Genomic DNA, 18,141 nt, shown 5'->3' with positions numbered 1-18,141 from the left:
GCATCCTGCATCAATCCTCTTGTCCTTACACACCACAACAAAATAGTGTTGTTGAGCATAAGAATTGCCATCTTATTGAGACTGCACAGACACTCCTTTTACACGCCAATCTTCTCACCAAATTTTGGGGCGATGTTCTAACTGCATGCTATCTAATCAATCGCATGCCATCTTCAGCATTATAGAACCAAATTCCTCAATCTCTTTTGTTCCCTACACAGCCGCTTTATTCTGTTCCTTTTCGTGTTTTTGGATGTATCTGTTTTGTGCATTCTTTTTCACCTGGACAAAATAAGCTTGCTGCAAAATCTCTCAAGTGTATCTTCCTTTACTATTCCCGATTGCAGAAAGGCTATAAGTGTTACTCTCCTGAGCTGAACCGCTATTTTTTGTCTGCTAATGTCACATTTTTTGAACAACAGTCCTTCTTTTCAGCTGTTCAGCCTAATTCACAGTTTTCACCAAGTTTTGCCTATTCCTTTTTTTTTTCTTCCGCTATCCTCATCAGGTTTGTCTGTCTCCTCTGTGGCGCCAACCTTACCATTTTTCAGTCCACCTTCCACGGCTCCTCCACTTCTTACAAATCAGCGTTGTCCTCATCCCACTACCGGCGCCAGCATTCCTCCAGCCCATGACTCTCCTAACTCGCTCTCTCCGTCTGTGGTCCTTCCTGCTCTGGATCCTGAGCTCGACAATCTCCCTGTTGCTCTTCGCAAAGGTACACGGTCTACTCGTAATCCCCATCCTATTTATAACTTTTTATGTTATGACTGTTTGTCTCCTTATAGTGCCTTTGTTTCGAGTCTTTCCTCTATTTCTATTCCTAAAACCATAGGTGAAGCTTTGTCTCATCTTGGTTGGCGCCAGGCTATGTTAGATGAGATTGACACCTTACATTCAAATGGTACTTGGGATTTGGTGTCGTTACCACCAGGAAAGACTCCCGCTGGTTGCCGGTGGGTATTCACTCCTAAAGTGGGTTCTCATGGTCAGGTAGAACATCTTAAGGCCTGCTTGGTTGCCAAAGCCTTTACACAGATCTATGGGTTGACTTACAGTGAAACATTCTCTCATGTTGCAAAAATGGCCTCTATTCATCTCTTTCTCTCTATGGCTGCCATGCGCTATTGGCCACTCCATCAGCTTGATATTAAAAATGCATTTCTTCATGGTGATTTACAAGAAGAGGTATATATGGAGCAACCACCTGGTTTTGTTGCTCAGGGGGAGTCCAATGTAATCTGCAAACTCAAGAAGTCTTTCTATGGTCTGAAATAATCTCCACCGGTGTGGTTTGGTAGGTTCAGCACTGTGGTTCAAGCCTTTGGTCTCACTCGAAGTAAAGCTGATCATTCGATTTTCTATCACCATTCTTCTTCCTTATGTATCTACCTTGTTGTTTATGTAGACGACATTGTTATCACAGGGAGTGATCAGGTTGGAATACAGAAGTTGAAGGAACATCTACATCATCACTTTTAGACCAAAGACCTAGGCTGACTTCAGTATTTCTTGGGTATTAAAGTTGCTTAGTCAAGAGATGGTATCTCAATTTCTCAAAGGAAGTATGCCCTTTACATCTTAGAAGAAACTGGTATGGTGAACTGCAACCTTAATGGATCTAAATGTCCGACTCTTGCCTGGACAGGGGGAGCTTTATTCAAATCCTAAAAGGTATAGGAGACTGGTCGGTAAGTTGAACTATCTCACAGTCACTAGTCCCGACATTACTTTTGTTGTGAGTATAGTTAGTCAGTTCCTTAGTTCTCCATGTGATTCTTACTGGGATGTTGTTATCCGGATTCTAAGATATATCAAAAGAGCGCCAGGTGAAGGGCTACTCTATGAGAATAAAGGACACACAGATATTTGTTATTACGCAGATGCAGATTGGGCACGATCTTCTGATCGTCAGTCAACCTCTGGGTATTGTGTTCTTGTGGAAGGAAATCTGGTTTCTTGGAAAAGTAAGAAACATAATGTAATAGCTAGATCTAGTGCAGAGGCAGAGTATCGGCCTATGGCTAATGCAACATGTGAGCTCATCTGGCTTAAACAACTTCTGCAAGAACTCAAATTTTGTGAAGTATCCCCTATGAAGCTTGTTTATGATAATCAGACTGCCTTACACATTGCTTCTAATCCAATGTTCCATGAGGGGACTAAACATATTGAAATCGACTGTCACTTTATTAGAGAAAAGCTGGTTGAAGGTGTTATTGTTATAGAGTTTATTAAGTCCAATTATCAACTTGCAGATGTCTTCACCAAGTCTCTAAAGGGTCCTCAAGTGGAATATATTTGTAACAAACTTATGATATCTATGCTCCAACTTAAGGGGGAGTGTTAGAATTATTAGTATAATTGTAATTATTATGTGTGTGTGTTTTATTTGTAATTAGGTTAAGCCCATAGATGTTTAAGGCCCGTTATGCCTATTATAAAAAATAAGTTAAGAAAGACTAATCTCTTAAGTTTTTCTCTCATAATTATTTTCTCACAATCATCGTAGGAGATAATAGTCAAGAAAGAGAGAATCTCAAGAGGCAGTTAAAGACTGATTTTGAGGTTAAAGACCTAGGAAAGCTAAGATATTTCCTAGGAATGGAGGTGGCTAGAAGTAAAGAGGGTATTTTTATTTCTCAAAGAACGTACACTCTAGATCTTTTAAAGGAGACGTGCAAACTTGGTTGTAAGCCTACCAACACTTCATTAAACAAAATTGGAAGTGTAAAGATGAAGATAGAAGTAAACATCAAGTGGACAACGGAAGATATCAACGTTTGGTGGGGAAACTTATCTACCTATCCCTCGTCCTAATATTGCATATGCTATGAGTGTGGTAAGTCAATTTATGCATTCTCCTACTAAAAGACATCTTGATGTTGCCTGTCACATCCTCAAGCATCTTAAGGGAACACCAGGGAAAGGGGTGTTATTTAAAAAGAGTGAGGATAGAGTAACTATGGGATATGTAGATACAATTTGGGCTTGTTATATTGAAGACAACAAGTTTGTTAGTGTTGTGTGCCCTAATACTATATTTGGATGACATCTAGCAGACTTGTTTTAATGCATTAATTGTATTTTTGTATAAATCTATAAAAGTCACAGTTTTCTTCATTCATATTTTCTCCAATCATTTATATGAATGAGTCCCTAGATCTTTTGTGTAAGAATCTTATTCTTAAGGTGTTGAGACTATGTGACATAATTCTTTGATAACAGAACTTCTTAAACTATTCATAGTCCTTAGATTCTTTAGATGAGTACTCCGATTAATCGAGTATGAAATAACACAGAGGTTACTATCTCGTTCAGTATGAGAATACTAATGGGAGGATGGTGTCATGCTCCATATGACATGAGATGTCATTAATAGTCCTGTGGATGGTCGTTGGAGAACGATCAGTCGAATGTGGTGTCAATGATTGACCGCATGACACGATGGATAATGGTCAAATCATCAGGTTGCAATAGTGTGTTGATCCTTAGACTTGAACCAACATGGTTGTTTTGTATATTGGTGTGTGGGATTTGCTAATGAGTCAAACCATCCATTGTGTATTGGTGCGTGGGATTTGCTAATGAATTGAACCATCCAATCAGGAGATGGGAACGCTCATCTATGTGGTTCCGTATTATTGGTATATGGAGACAGGTGTTGGGAATAGGATCTGTCGCCCTCGTTGGTATTTGATGGGGTGAACATCCTATGTGATCTACTATTGATGTGACGGAACAGTCCCTGATTAGGGCAGATTGAAAGCCAAGAAAGGTGTTTCATGAGGTGTCATCTAGTCACATTAATGAGATCTAATACATAGTTACTGAGTTTGTGATTTTGTCACTTCATGACTCTTACTCAGTCGGGACATTAGGTGATGGAAGGATTATAACACACGATAATCATCAATTGTAATAGATTCACTTGAAGTGAGACTTCCCTGTCACCTATACTGTCTTGAACCGCTGCTATGAGCTATTCAATAACTCTCAGAACTTCGTCGTGATTTGAAGAAGTTCCGGTGATGGGTCAGAGGGTTGACCAATACCGAAAAAGGTTTCGGTGTTATCTAATTGCTAGCGGATAGTGAACCTAGAAAGTCACACACCATATAATGTTGCGTTTGATATCGATATCGTATGTCTATTATGTCTCTGGAAATAGTTGGTAAAAAGTTAACCCTTAGTCCCCCTTGCTAATAGTGCATGATAATAATGCATAGTGCATAGTGTGAAATCAATTATTGATTGCAAGAGGCAGATTGCAAATAGTGCATAGTGTATGGTGCATAGTATATTAAATTATTACATGCATAATAGAGGAGGCAGATTGCAAATAGTGCATAGTGTATGGTGCATAGTATATTAAATTATTACATGCATAATAGAGGGGTGGGGGGGTAGCGACAGAATCCAAATTGAATTGGATTTGGAGAAGAAAAAATTAAAGGGGAGGGGGGGGAGATTGGATAAAAGGATAAAGGCAAGACCTCTGCCTTTTCTCTCTCCTCTTTTTCGGCGCTGCTCTCTTCTTTTTCTTTCTATTTTCTTTGAAAAATCATAAAAATTATACTTCTAATTGTTACGCGTATAATTTTGAGACATGGACACTGGTAATACGCAAATCCTCTGTGTCTAGTACGAGAAGAGGTGATCGAAACAGTACCTTACTGTATACTAGGTGTACAGACTAGGACTACCACAACGTGAAGCGAACACGATCTCAGTACAGAAATAGTTTATGTATCCCAATCTTACGTCGGACAGCAGGTATGCAGTTATTTATGTTTTTAATTGTTGAATATGTGTGTTGCTTAAATACACACACTATGTATGACGTGTATATTATATCCCGCTATATGTATCTAATACACGGTAAAAAAAAAAATTTAACTATACCACCGTATTAGTGATTCCCTTCAAAGTCCACATCCGGCTATTGCACAAAATTATGGGGTAGCCTAGTTATATGGAGAAGCAAGAAACAAACTGTGGTGGCCTGTTGTAGTGGAGAAGCAGAATATCAAGCTATTTCTCAAGGTATATGTTAGGTAATTTGGCTTAAGAAACTAATGAAGAACCTAAACATATCTGTATCTACTCCAATTAGGCTATACAATGACAAGTAGTCAACAATCAGTATTGTGAATAATTCGGTGAAACATGACCAAATGAAACATGTAAGGATGACTAGCATTTTATTAAGCAAGAAATCAAAAATTGAGGTATTAGTCTTTCCTATATTCCTACTAAGTCTCAGGAAGCAGATATCGTTACAAAGGCTATGTCAAGACAAGAATTTGAATCAATTCGAAGTAAGTTGGGACTGATAGATATCTATTAACCAACTTGAGGAGAGATATTGGAAAAGTTAAAGAAAATAGGTCCAGATTATCTCTATCATGACCGAAAATCAAGAGATAAGATGGTTGGGTAGAAGAGATGAGAGATATACAAACTGACGTGATAAGAGATAAAGTTGTTCCAGATAAGAGATGAGGCAGTTCCAGAAAAAATAGGAAAGATCAATTCAATAAGTTCAAAAATTTCCCTAATTATTTTTATCATCAAAGTCTAGTTTGAATTTACTTTTCTATATTTATCCCTATATTTTAGGAGATATTTTTTAGGAGGTCTTGTGTATATATAGCCCATCTTGAGTTTCATGCAAGATGAGAAAACATTTTACAATTAATTAAGTTTTTCTTCCTACTCGATTAAACTCTCCCAATACTCAAGAAAATCCTTCTATTTACTCGAGTAAACCTTCCATCCCTCAAAATTTTCAATTGTGTTCAAGAATTAAAGATAGACTTTGATGATTGAAATTGAATAATGATATTGATTTGAGTAATCGAGATTACTCTCGTGTTCTTTCGTTTTAGGTCTTGCATCAAAACAACACATCAATCAAGCCTTAATGCCACTAGGTGGAGTAGATTACATGAATTCTAGCTCACCATCATTTATGTTTATGGTCATATCTTCCATAAGTCACTTATAACTCATATCATATCTAAGAGTTTCTCACCAAGTTTTTCTTTGTATTCCTCTAATGCTTTTGCGAAAGACTTATTCCATTCCTTCCACTCTCATATCAAAATCCTACGCATACTTTGTAAAACTATAGTAGGTCCAAAAAATGAAAAGAACTGTCATTTGAGAAAATATGTCCTCCATAATAGCTTCAAATTGTTCAATGAATTAATTGGTGGGCAACAATTTTAACCTAGTATGTGAGTAGGCAAACAAACCTTGTATTAAGAACTCATCCCCAGCCAAAATCAAATATTTGCAAATTACAAGTGTTTGGCCACTTATGAATGAGCTGTATTAGGGGTAAATATTATCTCACCAGATAAAATTAGCTTTACCAGTTGAAGGGGATAACCGAAACAAAGAAAAGAAATAAAAACATAAAAGAAAGAATCTGAGGTATGACTGGTCATATGCAGCCCCAAGCACAAGATCAATGGGGAAAAATTGCACCAGGAAATCATCATAATAATCCTGTCTGTTTGTGTTCCTCAAGTTAATAGCAGTAGGACAAGGCTTCAAACCACTGTTTTTGATTGTACAAGAAATTAGATAAATGAAACTTGAACATACTCCAGTACCTGTTTTATTTGAGCAACAACATTGTAGCCCCCACTAAGCATGTAGTTAACAGTAGCATCTTCCCACCAAGGTAACAAACAATGCAATCGACCGACCTAATCAGTAATGAGAGAAATAATGCCATTAAATCCTTCACATCATAATTTGGGGCCAAATTCCATACAAATCAATAAAAAGTAACACTAATTTCTGCTTCAAATCAATATATAGACAAATAATATGCATACTTTTGTCCAATCCAAGCTTGTAGTTAATGGTATATCGTAGAAGAACAAAACACTTGCATACAGTCGTGCTGGTAGGCTTTTCAACAATGAGACCTGCTCAAAGATAAGATATCAGAAGATTAGGTATGGCTAAGCTCCCAAAGGAATGCCATTTCAATGTGACCTAAAGGAGTTGCATATGGGCTACAAGTTCCTTAAAGTTTGCTGGTTGAGCATATACTCTATATTAATTCATTCTCCATAGATGGCTGTGCGATAGGTCTGACCATGGCCTCCCCAACTTCAATCAACTCAAAGATTCTTGTTTTGAATTTTATGGATTTAAAATATAATCCAGTGCAATACTATCATATTCCATTGTAAAGATTTAGAAACCCGACAAACATTTATCCACTCCTCTAATCAATTTAATCTCATATATGATATGTCTGGCCATAATCCTTTCAACTTAAATCAGCACAAAGATTCTTGTGTTGAATTTTATGGATTTAGAATTTAATCCAGTGCAAATATTATCACATTCCATTGAATAGTTTAGAAACCTGATAAAAACATTCCCCTAAACAATTTAATCTAGTTATTTCCATAAAACATGAATTTTAATTTGGTCAAGTCCTTCTATTTTGGTTTTCCCAACTGAAGGAAGTGGGAGACAAATGATCCCACAAATTATGGGATCTAATGGGGGACAAAGGATCCACAAATTATGGGTTTTCTTCTGTTTGATTTGAATAATGGGAGGGTTAGTGATGTTGTTGTGTATATAAGATGTATAGGTTGAGTGTGTGAAGATATAATTTTTGTTCCATATTGTTTGGTTATATGGTATCAAAGCCACCCGCAGCCGCCGTCGATCTGCCACTGCTCTAGCAGACGAGTTAGTTGTTGCCGTCAAGCGCAGAAAACGAAGGTTTTCCCGCTTCCATCGTCTCTGGTAACCATCAAGTGCCCCTCCTAGTCGCATCGTTGCACCTGCCTTCTGCCATAGGCCTTTCCAGCCATCGTTTGCTCCTACCACCACTACCATCGTCGTCGCGGCCATTAGATCTATTAGCTTAGATTGTTTGTTGCTCCGATCTCTCTCTCCAATGCTCAAATCATGACATCGTCGCCACCGTTGGACTCGTCTCTCTCAGTCCTTCCAGATCTCAGTGGTTTTGTGGCCATCCGCCATCGCCAACGGCAGCTGCCGACTATCCACCTTGTTAGTGCTCCAACGAGCCTCTGTTGCTACTCGCTGCCCCTTCCATCCTGATCCTCTTCCTCGTTTTTTGTGGAAGCCTATCAGACCGTCAATTTTAGATCTGAACTTCACAATCTCAGATCTGGTTTGCAGCAACCCTTTGACTTCTGACCAGTAAACTCTCCACCAACTTGAATACTAATGGCCACTATTACCGATAAAATGACCAAATCAATATCCCGACTATCTCTAACCCTCAATTATCCTTAGTGCCTGGTCATTCTGAAAATCCCTCAATACAAATCACCTCTCATAAATTAAATGGGAGCAATTTTAGAGAGTGGTATCAATCAGTGTTGCTTGTGATCAAGGGAAGAGGAAAGATAGGATATTTAACAGGAGCAACAGCAGCACCTCCTTAAAATTCTATCGCCTATAATGTATGGGAAGCAGAGAACTCAATTGTGATGGCATGGTTGATAAACTTGATGAAGCAAAAGGTTGGGCGCCTGTACCTGTTCTACCAAACAAAAAAAGAAGTGTGAGATGCAATGAAAGAGATGTACTCAGACCTTGAGGATATATCTCAAAGTTTTGAAGTTCACTCTAAAATTCAAAACACTCAACAAAATACATTATTTGTTACCGAGTACTTTAATATGCTCTCAGAACTGTGGCACAAATCGATTTGTTTCACAATGTTGAGTGGAAGTGTCCGAATGATGGAGTAATGTACAATAAGATGGTAGAAAAATATCGAATGTTTGATTTCTTATAAGGCCTGAATGAAGACCTTGATGATGTTCGAGGACGTATACTTGGCACAAAGCCTCTACCAAAACTGAAGGAGGTGTTTGCTGAAGTCCGGCGTGAAGAAACAAGAAGGAAAGTAATGACATCTCCAGTACAAAGCTCATCCACCGAGATAGCAGTTCAGGGATCTACTTTAGCAGCAAATCGAAATGAATGATACAATCCAAAAGGAACTTCTGGAAATGACCAACGATTGTGGTGTGAGCATTGTAAGAAACCCAACCATACCAAAGACATGTGTTGGGATATTCATGGCAAGCCCCCAGATTGGAAGCCACGAAGCCAAAGGAGAAATAATGCCTATGTAGTTGAGATAACAACTAGTGCGCCCTCTCAACCATTCACAGAAGACCAGATGGAACATCTTTGAAAACTAATGACTTCCTCACCAGCTACAGATGCCTCCAAAACTGTCCCCTCAATCTCTACTAGTTCTGCAGTGCTTACATCACATAAAGGTATTTTTTTCTTATTGTCATGTAAAGACTCATGTGATACTTGGATAGTGGACACAGGTGCTTCTGACCATATGAAAAGCTCTAAAACAGGATTCAATAACTATCGATCATGTAAGGAAAATGTAGGTATTATTGTAGTAGATGGGTCCATGTGCACAGCAACAGGGAGGAGATATGGAACTCAATGGGTTGAAATTAAATTCAATTCTTCATGTTCTAAATCTGCAATGCAATTTACTTTCAGTGAGTAAATTAACAAAGGATTTGAACAGTTTAGTAACATTTTTTCCTTGTAAATTTAAGGATGGCATCGAAGAGGACAATTGGGAATGTTAAGGAGCGAAACGGTCTCTATTATTTGACAAGTGTTGGTTCTCCTTCAAGTACAAAATTACCTACTATTTTTTCCTCGATTTCTAATTCTAATGTTCTATTGTGGCATTATAGATTAGGACACCCGAGTTTCTCTTATCTAAAGCTTTTGTACCCTCATTTGTTCATTAATAAAGATCCTTCGTCATTTCAATGTGATCATTGTACTCTTGCCAAACAAACTCATGCATTTTTTCCACCTCACACATACAAACCTTCTACTCCATTCCATTTAATTCATAGTGATGTGTAGCGACCATCACGAGTATTAAATTTAACTGAGGAACGATGGTTTGTTACCTTTATTGATAACCATACCCAAGTATGTTGGGTTTACTTGATCAGAGAAAAATCCAAAGTGACTACAATATTTAAACAATTCCACAAGCTTGTTACAAATGTTTTCCGGTCATCTATCCATCTTCTTTGAACAGATAATGGTAGAGAGTATTTCTCCCATAAACTAAATGAATATCTCCAAAAATATGGGATACTTCATCAAAGTTCATATGCATATACTCCTCAACAAAATGGGGTTGCTGAGAGAAAAAGTCGTCACCTATTAAAAGTTGCTCGATCCATCATGTTTGCTAGTCATGTTCCACACTCCTTTTGAAATGAAGCCATTCTTACATCAATATTTCTTATCAATCGTGTTCCCTCCAAATTCCTTCAATACTAAACACCCGTCAGTGCATTGTTATTTGTCTTTCCTTCCTCTCAGGTTCATAATTCTCTTAACCCTCGTGTGTTTGGGAGTATTTGTCCATGATGTTCAACCCAACCAGGGCAAGTTTGATCCTAAAGCTCTCAAATGTGTCTTTTTTGGTTACTCCTCCACACACAAAAAGGCTATAAGTGCTATCATCCTTTTACAAAACGATTCCTGATCTCGTGTGATGTTTCATTTGTCAAAAATCAAACCTTCTACCCCCAAGGGGGAGAATCTAATACTATAGACCCAAAACCAATTCTAGTTTACTCTAGGAGACCATAAACTCTAATGCACTCAAGAGCATGAACCAATGGCAGATCCCATTACCACGGATAATCAAGAAGAGGATGAGAAAAAAGAGTCATCTTGTGAGGAAGAATAACCTACCGATAACATTGATCTTCCGATTGCCATAAGGAATGAGGTAAGGTCTTTGTATGAGAAATTCCAAGTATCCTATATCAGATTATGTTGCATATACTAAGTTATCAAGAAATTCCAAAGCCTTTCTTGCAAAAATTGATGAGATTCATGTTCTTGGAAATGTTCACGAGGCACTTCAAGATCCAAATTGGAAGAAAGCCGTGCTAGAAGATATGAAGGCATTAAATGATAATGAAACTTGGGAGATGGTGAAGTTGCCAGAAGGGAAGAAAACAGTTGGCAGTAAATGAATCTTCTCAGTGAAGTATAAATCAGATGGAAATGTAGAATGGCATAAGGCAAGACTAGTAGCACAAGGTTTTACTCAAACCTATGGAATTGATTATGAAAAAACCTTTGCACTAGTTGCCAAGCTTAACTCAATCAGAGTTCTTTTGACTATTGCTGCTAATTTAGATTGAAGACTACACCAGCTTGACATTAAGAATGTTTTTCTCAATGGCACATTAGAGGAGGAGGTATATATGAGAGTTCCTCTTAGATTTGAAGAAAAGAGAGATCCAAACAAGGTATGTAAGCTAAAAAAGGCCCTTTATGGTTTGAAACAATCACCTTGAGCTTGGTTTACACGGTCCGGCACTGTTATGAAGGATCTTGGATTCAACCAAGGCCAAGCTAATCACACCTTGTCTGTGAAGAAGAATAACTCAGGAAAACAAGCAATACTCATTGTATATGTTGATGATATGATAATCGCAGGTGATGATGAAATGGAGATTGGAAATCTCAAAAAGAGACTTCAAGCTAAATTCATGGTAAAAGATCTTGGGAAACTTAGATACTTTCTTGGAATGGAGGTTGCAAGAAGTTACAAAGGGATCTTCATTTCACAAAGAAAGTATGCACTTGACTTAAGGAGATAGGTGTCATGTCCCTAGGAGGATTAGAAGAGTAATATTGTGATAGGGATAAAATAAAGGGGTAATATTCTAATAGGCTTATATTAGTTTGTTAGGAGATATTTGGTTGTTTGTTAGGAGTACATGGGTCTAGAATTCATGTAGCCGACCCCACATACTGGGATAAAAGCTGGATATGTTGTTGTTGTTGTTGTTGTAGTAGTTAAAGAGCTACCTATGCCTATAAAAAGGCCCATTGTAAGAGGAGATGGATATGCTTGAATTGATTAATGAAAATCTGATTATCTCTCTACAATTCTCCCTCTCATTTTCTCTCTACTTCTCTCCCTCATTCCTCTCTACATCCTTCCCCCATTTTTGTCCAAATATCCCTCTGAACTTTCTATTCTTAATCCTAAGCCTCTTGGATCCCTTCGAATGCCAATTTCAGCCCGTTATAAACCCTAGGTTCATGACAAATTGGTATCAAAGCAGTCAATCATTGGCTGAGATTTTGATTCGATTATCAGTGGAATTAATCGAGTAGTAATTCGAACGATTCAGGTTCATTTTCCGACGCTGTTAAGATTTGACGAGGAGCCACGTTCCTTAGTTGTGATTCCTGGAAGTTCTCCAGCGATATCGATAGCAAGATAGGCCGGGCAAAGTACTAACAATTAAAGGAAGTACTAACAATTAAAGGTCGGTCGGTGAATTGTGGTGACTCCAGCAAACTTGAACAAGTAAGTAATTCTTGGCTTGAGTCTTGAAAGCTAAGCGAAGCAGCAACAAAAAATTGTCTGACTTTGGGAAACAACTTGGTATAGCGTTTCGACGGTGCTTCTGATGACTTTTTAAGGGCGAGCTTGAAGCAATCAGAACCCAACCCAAATTCTGCAGGACTTCAGGTAGAATTGTGGCAGGCCATTCTTTCTAGAGCAAGAAAACGAGGCAGACCCAGAGAATTCCGGTCAAATTCCTCCAACCAAGAACTGGGCAATCGCAATTGGGTTCAGCATGGTGAGACGAGCAAGGCCGGTAGTGTTCTTGGCATTAAACGAGGTCCACGAACGAATCTGGGGGTGCAAGCGACTTGGTGTTGTGGGCAAGCAAGACCAAACAGTTTCAATCGGATCTTGAAGACGAACAAGGAAGGTGAAATAGATTCAAGAGGTGTTCCAGGGACTCTGGACATCTGGAAGGCAGGTAGGCGCTGGGAGGTGTTAATCTCCAAGCAAGCGAGCCCCCTCAGTTCGAACTTGGAAGGCGCCACAGGTGAGTGACCCTCGGCCAATTTCATGAACATCCTTAGCCTTCAATTCCAGCAGTGTGTAAATTACAGTTGTCCTAGTAGCTAGATCCAAGTCGCTGTGTGTGATTGAGGCAAGCAAACCCAAGCGATCTTGGTTGTTGCTTCTTAGCAACGGATCTCGGCCATTGCCTAGCTTCCGATTCCTCTTACTGCCATTAAATTATGTGGGGTCTTGGCCAAACTATAAGAGGCTAAAGTCCAAGATTGCAAGACTGATTGGGTGGTAGGAGGTGAACGAATAGTTCTAGCCCAGATTGAGATGGCTTAAGGCGACTTGTCTGTGGCTCCGAAGAAAGGATTGAGCAGCAAATCAATGGAGGAATTCCGTAGGCAATAATTCCAACCAAATTCTAGGTTGCTAGTAAGGTAAACACGAGGTAATTTCGACTTTGAATTCTTGTTAACTTTGTTGGAATTGGAGAAGCAAAGAAGGGCAGTATGTATATATATAGCTCCTTGGTCTTCAAAGTATGCTGATTATGAAAAATGGGCTAAGAGGAGCAGTGCACTTAGGAGACCATTGGAGCCTCAATTGCAGCAGAAGAATTCTTCATTTTCAGTTGGAATGAAGCCTCAATTGCAGCCAAAGAAGGCTGCATTTTTAGTGGGGTGTCCTACTAGGGAGGTTTTGGGAAGCAGTGCCCACATCAGACAATTAGATCCTCAATGGTAGCAGAAAAATGCTGTATTTTCAGTTGACCAGAAGAATCAAACATGGGGAAAGAAGTTTGAGAATGAATCTAGCCGAAGGGACAAAAGAACAAGTAATGGGATTCATGAATAGTGCGAGGAATTTGGTCGCATGTTCCGCGAGAAGCTACAGGAGTTTGCAATGATACTAATCAAGAAGTATCACAACTTTCCTATTGAATACTTTGATGATTATCGCGGGAGTTTTAACAAGGATGAATTCCTTAAAGTGGAGCAGCCGAAGGAGGACAGCCTTGTTGAAAGTAAATCCTTGGTGTACTCCAGCTACCAGCAAGTAAAAGTGTTTCCACTGGAAGAGGCCCCTACTGAAGATATGAAAGGGTTTAAACATACTATTCCCTTGGTCTTGGCTATGGACAAGGCTAAGGAGTACATGGAAGAAAAGATTGGGGAGGAGAAAGTGGAGGATGGCACTCAATCAATTGGCAGTCTCTTAAGCACTGCCACTAGTGCTAAGACTCCTGATGCCATTGATCTCCTGAAACAGCAAAATAAGGAATCTAAAGAGAAAGAACAAAGGATTGCATCGGGCACCTTGCTTGGAACATCCCACATGTATGTCATTGACATGGGCACACAAGACAAAGCAAAGTTAACATTGCAACCCGAAAAGTTGGAGGCTGGGGTTGTAGGATTGGCAGCGCATCTGGAGCAATGGAGGATGCAGAAGGATAAAGCGAAATAAGATGAAAGGAAGAAAGGGAAGGACTTCTTTGTTGACGGGACCGAGACCCTTGATGTTTTGCTCATTCATATTTCCATTGGTGTGGGAGCAAACCATAATGATGTTGCTGCTGAGGAGAAAGAAAAGAAAAGGTAAAAAGAAAAAAGGAAAAACAAGATAAGAAGAAGGAAAAGCGAAGAAGAAACCACTTGGTGAAGATGGGCATTGGATAAAGAAGCAACGGTTAGGTGATAATAAGTTTCTTGGGGACAAGAAACTGATAGGCCACCGGTGTATTGGACTTACCAAAGACCAGCAAGCATGAAGGGGAGAATAAGGAATTAGCACATGCAGGTTGTTACAACCAACACGTGCGCATGGGGGGGTAGTTTTGTAATCCATAGACTTAGGGAATAATCTGCATGTGCAAGGGAATTCAGTAAAGAGGGGCAGAGGAGCAGTATAAAGAGCTGAGAAGAAGAGGGAGAGGGGAGCTAGTTTTTGATAGAAGAATTGGGAGAGTAAGGGCCTCTCGAATGCCCTGGTTTGTTTGTGTTTTCTGCTGAAAAGTATTGAAAACTATTGATATTTGATTGTTGTTTGGATTTGCTATCTGGTATCCTATCAATTTGGTATCAGAGCGTTTCGATCCTAATGGTGAACTTGACTGATCCAGTCGGTGATTCGGAGATAAGGGTGGAAGGCATTCCGCTGGGAGATGATGCCATGAGGAGTGCGTTTCAAAAGATGGAGAGACACCTAGCGAACCTGCTAGAGCTGTTTGCGAGGATGCGAGTGAGATGGGAAGAACAGGAGCGGGCGAGCAAGAGGAAGAACGAGGAGAGACGGGAGGAGCAAGAGAGAGAGAGAAAGGGGGAGCATGATGAGGAAGACCAACCTGCGGATTCGCCCGTGTCAAGGGAGGGAACGCCGGTAGCTGGAGGGAGAAGTGGCGAAGGGGGCGGCTGGGTCGATGGTGTCGGAAGGCAGCAGTACCTGGAAATACCCAACTTCGAGGGAGATGATCCAGATGGATGGGTCTTTAGGGCTGAGTGCTACTTCCTGGTGAACCAGCTGTCCGATGCGGAGAAGTTGGAGTCGGCGGCCTCATGCTTTGAAGGAGCAGCTCTGTCATGGTTCCAGTGGGAGCAAAGACGACGACGGGTGAGGAGCTGGACGGAGCTCAAGGCGATGTTGAGGGATAGGTTCAGGACCGCACAGGAAGGCACGGTGGAGGAGAGGTTCCTTACGTGTCGACAGTGGGGCTCCGTCAAGGACTACTGCCTTAGCTTCAAGACTCTGACCTCACCGCTCACAAGCATGCCAAAGGCATCGCTGGAGGGCCACTTTATCAACGGAATAGGGCCGGTCATCCGAGCCGAGATGAGGGTGTCAAGGCCGATTGGGCTGGAGCAGATGATGGACCTAGCCCAACCAATTGAGGAGATGAATCTGGTGATTCGTGGAAGGATTGTTGGACCCGGCCCAAACAAAGGTCAAGCCTCGTCATCCCCAATTTCGAATCACCAGCGGGCAGTGATATTGCCTCCTCCGATGATGGCACAAAAATGGGGGATGCCCAGCCCCACCTCATCACACTGGCCTTCGGCCTTCGTTAAGGCGATGGGTGAGGGGTTGGGAGTTGCGGTGTTGGCTGACGAGAAGACGGACACAGCAACACTGTGTTTGGAGGGTGCTGCACCTCCATGGGCCCAGTGGGAGCGACGGAGACGAAGAGAGATTCGTGTGGGTAAGAAAGCAAACCTGAAAGACGAAGCCATAGGGCGCCGCCATCGCATCTCTGCTCAAGCAATGGCGAAGAAGGGGAAGGCGAAGAAGAAAAAGGCGGTGACTAGACAACCACAAGGTGACAGCAAAAGCGTCAAGGAGAAACGCAGGAAGAAGAAGAAGCTTTAGAAATACCAAGCTCCAGTCCCAACCAAAGACACCGCGATACCAATTCAATTCGATTTGGACGCCGACGATGATTCCTCCTCTGGTGAGACCAAGCCCGAAAAGATCCAGAAACTTCTTGAGCCCTACACCAGGTACCAGCGAATTAACTTCCTTGTCGGCACCCCCGTGCCTGGCGCTTTCCTCTTCACTCGCCTCCGCGATGTCGCGGATCGCGACATATCTAGTCGCAAGTTCGTCGTCTACGGCCTTGCATGGGACATGACCCGAGAAACCTTAGCCTCTGCCTTCGAGTCGTGCGTCGAGACAGAGAGTTGCAACGTCATCTTCGACCGGGTCATGGGCAAGACCAAGGGGTACAGCTTCGTCCAGTTCAAGACGAGACTGGAAGCGGCCAAGGCATTGAAGCAGCTGAGGAAGAAGATCAAGAATCTGATGTCGAGGAAGGCGTATCTAGTAACGTCCAAGGAGGGCATCGTATCGATGATTGGGGCGCCATCAAGGGTCCAGCCATCTCCTACCACTTTTGATGAGAACAATCTGGAGGACATTTACAGTCTCCTTCGTTTTTTGAGAGTGGAACCATGGGGGAAGTGGGCATGGTGGAATAAACTTGTCCAAAGGCCTTTCGAGGAGGGTGATAAGAGAGGACTTAAGTTGGTGCAGTCAATTTTAAGGCCAATTAGAGTTCTTCCGCCAGTAGACATTAAGGTGATTTATGGTGAACTCACAGAGGCTGAAAAAGATTTATACGAGGCCTTGTTTAAAAGATCCAAGGTGAAATTTGACCAATTTGTTGAGCAAGGACGAGTTCTCCATAATTATGCTTCTATTATGGAACTACTATTGTGTCTTGGCCAGTGCTATGATCACCCATTTCTTGTGATGAGCCGACGTGATACTCAAGAGTATTCGGATTTGAATAAGCTTGCCAAGCGGTTCCTTAAGGTTGATCGGGAAGTGGCGGCCCAGGTAGGAGAAGTTTCAGTGGCCATGTTGGAGGGCACATTTGTTAACTGGTTGAAGCCAAAAATCAGGATAGAAGTTAGGGTGTTACAGCCATCGGGTCTATTGCAAATCATGGAGACCGCCCAGCAAATCGAAGACAAGATTCACATACTCCAAGCCCAAGTAGGTCCTGGACCACTTGGGAGCCCTACGATTCAGCAACAATTTCCTACTTTTCACCTTGAGGACAAGGTGAAAGTGCGGGAGGGGAGTAATGATAGGCCACCGGTGTATTGGACTTACCAAAGACCAGCAAACATGAAGGGGAGAATAGGGAATTAGCACATGCAAGTTGTTACAACCAGCATGTGCGCATGGGGGGGTAGTTTTGTAATCCATAGACTGAGGGAATAATCTGCATGTGCAAGGGAATTCAGTTAGAGAGGGGTAGAGGAGCGGTATAAAGAGCTGAGAAGAAGAGGGAGAGGGAAGCTAGTTTTTGATAGAAGAATTGGGAGAGTAAGGGCCTCTCGAATGCCCTGGTTTGTTCGTGTTTTCTGCTGAAAAGTATTGGAAACTATTGATATTTGATTGTTGTTTGGATTTGCTATCTGGTATCCTATCAGAAACATTTCAAGGGGGGGAAATTGGCATGTCCCTATGAGGATTAGAGGGCTAATATTGTGATAGGGATATAATAAAGGGGTAATATTGTAATAGGCTTATATTAGTTTCTTAGGAGATATTTGGTTGTTTGTTAGGAGCACATGGGTGCTGTTAGAAATTAGTTAAGGAGCTACCTATGCCTATAAAAAGGCCCATTGTAAGAGGAGATGAATATGCTTGAATTGATTAATGAAAATCTGATTATCTATCTATAATTCTCTACAATTCTCCCCCTCATTCTCTCTACTTCT

General features: G+C 40.9%; 1 protein-coding gene across 3 annotated transcripts in view; it reads right to left on the bottom strand.

Annotated features, from left to right (window-relative positions):
- The window catches only part of LOC127788502 (uncharacterized), a 42,628-nt gene that overhangs the window by 14,899 nt on the left and 9,588 nt on the right, over positions 1–18,141 (bottom strand). For all 3 annotated transcript variants that reach the window (XM_052316848.1, XM_052316851.1, XM_052316849.1), the window contains 2 exons: positions 6,852–6,944; positions 6,624–6,719 (listed from right to left, as the gene is read on the bottom strand). In XM_052316848.1, coding sequence (XP_052172808.1) covers positions 6,624–6,719; positions 6,852–6,944 — 189 coding nt within the window. The remainder of the gene's footprint in view (positions 1–6,623; positions 6,720–6,851; positions 6,945–18,141) is intronic.

This window comes from Diospyros lotus, chromosome 13, assembly GCF_014633365.1.
Source record: "Diospyros lotus cultivar Yz01 chromosome 13, ASM1463336v1, whole genome shotgun sequence".
NCBI lineage: Eukaryota > Viridiplantae > Streptophyta > Magnoliopsida > Ericales > Ebenaceae > Diospyros > Diospyros lotus.
The sequence above is the reverse complement of the archived record's forward strand: the minus strand, read 5'-3'. Positions and strand labels throughout refer to the sequence as shown.